This window comes from Nuphar pumila, chromosome 4 (assembly GCF_984573655.1).
Source record: "Nuphar pumila chromosome 4, dmNupPumi1.hap1.1, whole genome shotgun sequence".
In the NCBI taxonomy this organism is placed as follows: Eukaryota; Viridiplantae; Streptophyta; class Magnoliopsida; order Nymphaeales; family Nymphaeaceae; genus Nuphar; species Nuphar pumila.
Genome location: NC_143252.1, coordinates 141,284,437 through 141,292,318, shown reverse-complemented (window position 1 = coordinate 141,292,318; position 7,882 = coordinate 141,284,437). Strand labels below are relative to the sequence as shown.

Sequence of the window (7,882 nt, the reverse complement as noted above, 5' to 3'; positions counted from 1 at the left end):
ATTAGCGAGGGAATTTTTCCGTCGCTAATACGGATTAGGGACGGAAAAATTCCCTCGCTAATTCTGTCGCTAATTAGCATTTTTGTAGTGTTTTGACGACGAAAAAATATTGTCGCTAATCCCTCGCTAATTAGCGACGGCTTTAGCGGCGGAGATATTTCCGTCGCTAATTTTGCAAATATTTCAAACGTTAGCGACAAATAGTTTTCGCTCGCTAATCCGTCGCAAATTGGCGACGGCAAAAATCCGTCGCAAATTTCCGTCGCTAAGTAGCATTTTTCTTGTAGTGCTAGAAAAGTGGTAGGCAGTTACTATATGTGTGTGTGTGAGAGAGAGAGAGAGTGCGCGCGCTAAATGAAATATGATAAATGAAACACACTAATTAAATGGGATTTTCAGCTTTTTTGCTTTTGTTTTAAAATTCTGACCGTACAGAAGTGGTCTATGTACTTGATTTTATAGGGATCATATCTTGAATTGTTTGATTTCTATACATGGATGGGTTTTTTATAAGATTCAAAAAATCAACAGTCCAAAATCTTTATAAATTTTTGAGGCTCTAAATATAATTTTTCTTCGAAAACACATGAAAGTGTAGATTCCTAGTAAATCGACCATGCCCAACACATTTACAGGGTCCGCAAAAAAAACACCAAAAAAGCCAAAAAACCTATATATATATATATATATAAGATATTTATCTAATATCCTACCAAATTTGATTCCATTAGTTGAATTTGGTATGGCAAAACAATATCCGATTATAATTGGATGCCAATATCGTTTTGGCTTTTTGCTACGGAATCTGACAAATATTCAAATTTAATGGATATCCGACATGTAAAAAAACATATGTAATATGAGCTTTTCACCGTATGAATCTGAATCCAAATTTGAATCTGTGTAGCCAACATTCAATTAGTGGAATGTGGTATTGGCCACATATGATCTGAATCTTACCTGTTTACATCCCTACATATGTATGTCGTCCTAGATGCATAAAACCCCAAGGCTATGACTCTTGTCCCGGGCTATGTTGGATGTCAGTTTGCACAAATAGGGACACCCAGCCGAATCGAATCTTGACCGTTGTCTGACAGCAAAGGCCCAACCCCACTATGCCATAACCCTTGTGGCCTATATCATGTATAAATTACACAATAAGATTTATAAATTGCTTGGAATAGAACCAAACTTGCTGGAAACTGCTTGTAGAAACATTTTCTAGTCTGATCTAGTTCCTAACCATTGATTGGTGTTATAATGACCATAAAGTTATTATGACAACACAAAAAAACTTGCATATAACGTGATTTTCTTATATTCACTCTTTTCAAATGCAAATGCAAATGCAATTACAATGTAAACATTCATTATTTTTGTAAAGATACACACCACCAACAGCAACAGAAATATATAACACCAATAAGGATAACACTTGTTTTACACAATGGTCTCATGAGACAATTATATTACAAATACATTAAATCAAAAAGGAGAAAAATAGGGAAATAAAAAAAAGAACAAATGCATCCCAAAATTCAGTATCCTCATGTCGTCTATAAACATTCACCCAACATTATTTTTCAACCTATAAAACATAATTTCTACCCCATGAAACAGAGATCATGTAGGCACTCAACTTTTTTTTTTTTTTAGAAAAACACGGTTTCAATTTATTGTCAAGCAAAAAAATTGCAGAACAATTTCACTACAACAGACCACAAGAACTCCCATACTCTAATAAACATGGGGAGGAATGCTCAATGAAGCTGCAAAGGGATCCTTAGTTGCACCACCACCATGCTCTGTAGAATTATCTCTCACATTATTCATCAATAAATCATCATTAAACACAACCCAGTCTTTAGTAATAATAGAGGTGCAATCCCCACAACCAACTTCTTCCTTCTCTTCTCTATTGCCGTTCTCTTCCATTGCACTCTTGAAACAATTATGCACAGACGCTCCATATATGAGGCGCTCCAGATCTTCAATGTCCTTGGCCGGAATCTGCTCGACGGCCGGGAGCTCGGTCGCGTTCAAAACTCCAATCTCTCTGCACACTTCGAAGTACTCGGTGAGCCGAGTTCCCTGCAAGGCTGCCTTTTGCAGTACCTGCAGTGCCGCGATAGCTTCCCGGCGATCAGCATTGAAGATTCCGACGAGGATTTGGGCAATTCCGTGGCAGATGCTGCTGTAGACGTCAAAGATCTCGATCACGACGCAGTCCATGGCTTCGAGGATCAGGGTCACGTTCATGCCATCTGCATAAGGCTTAATCTGCAACAACAGGTCCAGCAGGATCTGAGATCTCTCCAGTCGAGGCAGCACCGAGCCGGTGGCGAAATTCAGGCCCGGTTGGCCGTTCTCGCCGCCGTTGGAGGCGGCCAGCGAGCATGATTTCTCGTCAAGGAAGGCGAAATAGGCCTGGACGAACGCCGAGTATCCCCAAGAACGTGCGTGCCTGCAGAAACGATCCTGGAAGCATAGTTACGTGAATATAACGGCGATCCAGAACGAATAAATCGCAACAAAGCATGCAAGTTTTAACGCGTTTCACTGACAACGGAAAATTAACGTTAGCTAGGTACGCGGTTAACGACGATAGTTACGTGCATTTGCCATTTAACGACGATAGTTATTTTAAAAAAGACCAGTATTTTCTTCTAGCTGTAGTAACAAGAAGATTTTGGAGTAAGGACGAGGCATTTTGGTGTGTGCTTGGAGGACGAACAACTTAACAGGTTAACGGCGGGATTGCACGTTAACAGCTCGATCGCGTTCGCAATCTAACGATGTAAACCCGTTGTTTTGAAAATAAAGCAGCGTGATTTGCTTTCATCTTCTTATTATTATTGGGATGGGATGTGGTGCGTGCCTGGAAGTTGGAGAGGTCGAAGGGGAGCCGTCCGATCTTGTCGAGGAGCGGGGTGCGAGAGCAGAAGACGCCGTGGATGAGGATGAGGCCCTTGAGGGCGACGACCCAGCTCCGCGTCCGCTGCATCCGGCGGGAGAGGACGAGGAGGAAGGGGCGGAGGAAGGTGGAGGGGGAGGTGCGCACCCAAGCGAACACCCGCTGTGCGTTGGCGTAGTCGACGTGGGTTGGGTCGTGGCTGGTGGCCCTGATCACCGCCACTTCGAGGTCAGGGAACCGGCAGCCCCTCCGCCGGCCGGCCAGAAGCCTCGCCATGAACAGGCTGTGACCGTCCTTCAGTGCCGCGGCCGCCCGCCTCCACAGCGCCACCGCCCGAGTCTCCTCCTCCACCACCTCCTGCATCCCTCGCTTCTCACCATTCATCGCCCACCGGAGACCACGTGGTCTGCGCAGACGACGCAGGAATAACATGGTTACATTACTTTCTCTCTCTAGAATTTTCTTTTTCTTCTCTGCCTCTCTTTCCTTCTTTCTTCCCTTCTTGTTCGATTGGTTTTGGTGTTTGCGGGGAAGTGAGGTGCACGACTTTGAATGGTTGTTTTGGTTGAAAATTTAGAAAGAGGAATTATGAAAAAGAGATTGATGGGTAGAGAGAGGTTGGGAAGGCCAATTGTCAACAGATGAGAGATTGATGGATGGGACAGGTCACAATTGGGTTTTTTTCTTACTTGTGGTGGTGGATTCGTGACTTGGTCAACCTGCTGGCAGGTTATATATCAGAATTTTGGAAACTTGGTTACCTTTAAGCTGGCTTTGTGAAAACATGAAGCGATGGGCTTATTTTAATTACCTTCTAAAATTTCATGAGAACCTTGGTTTTGATGATGAATTGCTTACTTCCTTTTAATATAAGATTGAAATTTCTTCATGTTGAGTGTGTATTCTTTTTTTTTTTTTAAAGGCAAGCTGGGGGTTAGGCAATACCTGTTATGCAGCGATACCATTGGGATTTGAACTTGCACTGTCCCAACACAAACAAGGTGATGTGCCCTGCCGGGGGCTTCCGGGTATTTTTGATGGCTTGTCCATGATTGGACGAAATGAACAAAAAGAACGAACAGAACATTGGTTCTGTTCATTCCATAACAACTGTTTTAAGTCCAATGTTTGTTTTGTCTGTACTGAAATGCTATGTTTCAAATGTTCCCTGTTTGATGACTAAGTGCAAACAACTTGGACAGTCATGAATAATGGGGTCGAATTACTTCATTTTGGATCGTATGTAACCGAATACAAAAACAATGAAAATCTGTTAAAAAAGCATCAAAGCAAGTTTAAAAGACTTATTGACAGGAAAATTGTGGATACATGGATACAACTGACGACCCCACACAGGAGACTCCCATCCCCGATTCCCCACATGGATCACCCAACAAATTAACTGAGGTGGTCGGTTCATTGAGTTGTATATAACTTGAAGGGCTTGAACTAAAAAAAAAAAAGATGATGGTTGGTACCATAGATTAAACCAAAAAAAGTGGTCAAAGATGCAATGGATAGAATCATTCGTCAAATGAAAAGAAATTCAACTGCATCCTTGTTTTATAGTCAAGACTTACACATTCCACAACCAATATTATTTATGCACATCAAACAAGCGACACTGCAGGTAAATAGTACTTGAAATTTTAACATTTGGGCGATTACTGCATGTTTTATAGTCAAGCACTGTTCTTAACGATGCTAACCGGATGAAGATCAATAAATAGTAAGGTATCAACCGAAATGGGATATTTTAATGAACCTTTTCATGCCCTTTTTCAGAATCCTACTAGTTAAAGAACTAATTTTTCCAAAATCAAACATGAAATTTTCTCTCATGGTTAATCATAAATTGATAGGCACAAAAACTCAGATATCAAAACCAAAATTATACTTTTATAACTTTTCCCAAAGACCATCTTCATCTACCATTGATGGTGGTGATGTCTTTTTTATTATTATTGTTGAAAATGCAACCCCGACAACAACGATAAGCAAACCATCAAATGGCAAACAGAAATGGCAAAAAAGACATGAACATACTACAACTAAGTAGAAGAACAGATAATACCATTTTCTCCTTTTCATTACTTTAACACATAAATAAAACACTAGTCAGGAAATGCATGGAAGGACATCCATTTCTTCCATTACAACCAAAGATAAAAACCAGATTTTGATCAGAGAAATACCAAAACAAATGCATAAACAAAAATAGGTTTTTTCCTCTTCTGCTCGTTATTTTACAAAATGCAGGAGCCGGGAAGAAATTATCGTCGGCTTGATCAGTGGTGGCGCGAATGACAGACAGAAGAAGCAAAATCCAAAATGGCAAGAAACCCATTCTAAAGAGACCTTCCATCTTCCTCTTTCATGGCTACAAACACTCCATTTTCTTCTTCCCTTTCCACTTTTCTCAGAAATAACAACAAAATTTAGAGAGCGAGATTCTCCTTTTCACATAAACAACAATAAAATCTAGAAAGAGATGAAGATCTGTCTGCTTCTTCTCAGTTCTATGCCTTTGTCAACATCTGTCAACAATGCATCGTAGGAACACTTAAGAAATGCACAAAAAAATCAATATGAAATGTCATATGAAAGGTCGATTGGGCGGCGGAGTCACCGTGGCCAGCGGCAGACGAGGAGGAGGAGCCACCGTTTTGCTGCCGAAGGGATGCCCCCTCTTGGCGCCGAAGGCGGTGGTGCCACCACCCGCTCCAGCGGAGCCCTTGCATACGGGTGTGGCACGCCCATCGATGAATTTTTTTGTCCCTTTTGTTCATGTTCTTTTTATAACAGGGAGGGGGAGGTGGATCAAAAATTACAAACCATTATGGACGCGGCAGATGCACAAAACGTCCTCCGTCGCGTCCAATGTTTGTTTGCTTTCGTTGTTCTCAGCGGGATTTCCGTCTGAATCCCGTTGAGAATAGTGCATTAAACATGCCCTCAGGGAGCGGGTGCCATGGCATCTACAAGCTCACCACTTGCAAAGTTTTTGAGAATGAAAAAAAAAGAGTAGAATGCCTCATCATTTTGCCATTTTACATTAAAAAAAACAAGAAATTTTAAGAAAACATTCTCTCTCTCAATCTCTCTCTTGGTTGATTTAGCTCAATTGGCCGGACTGGTTTCTTGGCGGTTGTATTCCAGTAATTACCGAGCGAAAAAAACATTTACCAGGGGTAATTGAACCAAGGATTTTTTAAAATAACTCTCCTCCGTTTTTTAAAATATGGAAAACCTGGAAGTCAAAGCTCGCTCGTCAGTACAAGGTTCAACCGTTCCTGGTGCCTTTACCAAGGGTGATTGAACCAAGAATTTTTGAAAATAACTCTCATCTGTTTTTTAAAATGCGAAAAACCTAAGAGACGAGGTTCGCTCGTTGATACGAGGTTCAACTGTTCCTAGTGCCTTTACTAGGGGTAATTGAACAAATGATCGAATTTAAGCTTTTATTTTGTTCAAATTTGCCTAAGAAATTATTCTAAATCCTAAATGCATATAGAATCATGCTTGTGCTATGATTTTTCAAAAAATGTTAATTTTGAAAATATGATGCATGCTTTGAAAATTTATTTTGCTTTGAAAATATTTCAAAATTGAATTTTCAAGTGATTTTGAAATTGAGTTGAAAATATATTTTGGAAAATATCCTGAATTTGACTTGAAATGATTTGAAAATTTTGATTTTTGGAATTGAAAATCATTGAAATTGATTTGAGATAATTTTGAAATTAAAAATTGAATTTAAATTTGAAATTGAATGAAATTAAATCTGAATTTGAATTTAAATTTGAAATTGAGATTGAGATTGAAGTTGAAATTGAAATCATTTCGAAATTGAATATGAATTGAAATTGAAGTTGAGATTTGAAGTTGAAATCGAAATTTATTTTGAAATTGAATCTGAATTGAAATTGAAGCTGAATTTAAAATTGCTTGAAAATTGAAATTTATTTTGAAAATGAAATTAAAATTGAAGTTGGAATTGAAATTATTTTGAAAATTACTTGGAAAATATTTCAAAAATGATTGAAATAAACTTAAAAAGTTATTCTCAATCTCTCTCTCTTGCAGTTGATTCAGCTCAACCAGCCGAATTGGTTCCCTGATGTCCTGTATTTCGGCAGCAACCGGCCAAACCAGTCCGACCGGTTAAGCTGAATCAACCAAAAGAGAGAGAAAAATTTTATTGAAATCTCTCATTTTTTTTTTAATGTGAAAGGGCAAAACTGAAAGGCATTCTCTTCATTTTTTTTATTCTAAAAAACTTCACATGTGGCGAGCCGGCATATGCCATGACATATATACTCGCTCCCTCGACTTGCGCTAGCTACTCCTACCAGACAAGCGGAGCCCCTGTCGGTATCTTGAATGCTTGATCTTCTTAGGGTGTGTTTCGGTATTTTGAAAGAAATCTTAGGTTAATGAGAATTCTTGATCCAAAGAATTATCAAAAAACAGTTTTCTCTAACTAGACAATTCTGGTGTTCACGATCTCTTGGATTTCTATTGAGAAATCTTTCCTTTTATTGTTTTGATTATCATGGTTAAAATCTAAAAAAAAAAATTACAATGCAAGAACAAGCAATGTCCATTGTTGCTATCTAGACCACCCAAAGTATTTGTGCGGGTTAGGTGCAGTAGAGGATGACTCTCTCTCTCTCTTTCTCTCTCGGGCCTGTTGGGTTATCCGGTAGGTTCAATGTTGGTTGAACCTGTTTTTCGTAATGTTGATGGTTATAGTTCGTCTCTCTCTCTCTCTCTCTCTCTCGGAGAACGATAGCTCCAGTCGATTGATGCGGTCTGGTAGAGTTTGGAGAAGTAATTGGGGACGAGCTGGAAGAGGTGCACTTCACAATTTCTTAGAACTAGAATTACCACCTGTAGATGTGGGAATTCGAAATCAAGAATTTGCAGGGAACATAAATTCTCAAGAAAATTCTCCTGTGAAAC

At 39.5% G+C, this 7,882-nt stretch overlaps 1 protein-coding gene across 1 annotated transcript; it reads right to left on the bottom strand.

Annotated features, from left to right (window-relative positions):
* Positions 1–1,417: 1,417 nt before the first annotated feature.
* LOC149841365 (putative clathrin assembly protein At1g25240) lies at positions 1,418–3,330 on the bottom strand. Its single transcript, XM_090004777.1, has 2 exons — positions 2,882–3,330; positions 1,418–2,481 (listed from the first exon to the last, which is right to left on the bottom strand). The coding sequence occupies exons 1-2, from the start codon at positions 3,299–3,301 to the stop codon at positions 1,741–1,743; spliced, it is 1,161 nt and encodes a 386-aa protein (XP_089860903.1). The 5' UTR covers positions 3,302–3,330; the 3' UTR covers positions 1,418–1,740.
* Positions 3,331–7,882: the final 4,552 nt, after the last annotated feature.

Bases quoted from the DNA above. Each gene is read 5' to 3' on its own strand.
- LOC149841365 (XM_090004777.1), bottom strand. From the start codon at position 3,301: ATGAATGGTGAGAAGCGAGGGATGCAGGAGGTGGTGGAGGAGGAGACT. The intron at 2,482-2,881 runs GCACGCACCACA...CTATGCTTCCAG, and splicing joins TCGACCTCTCCAACTTCCAG to GATCGTTTCTGCAGGCACGC.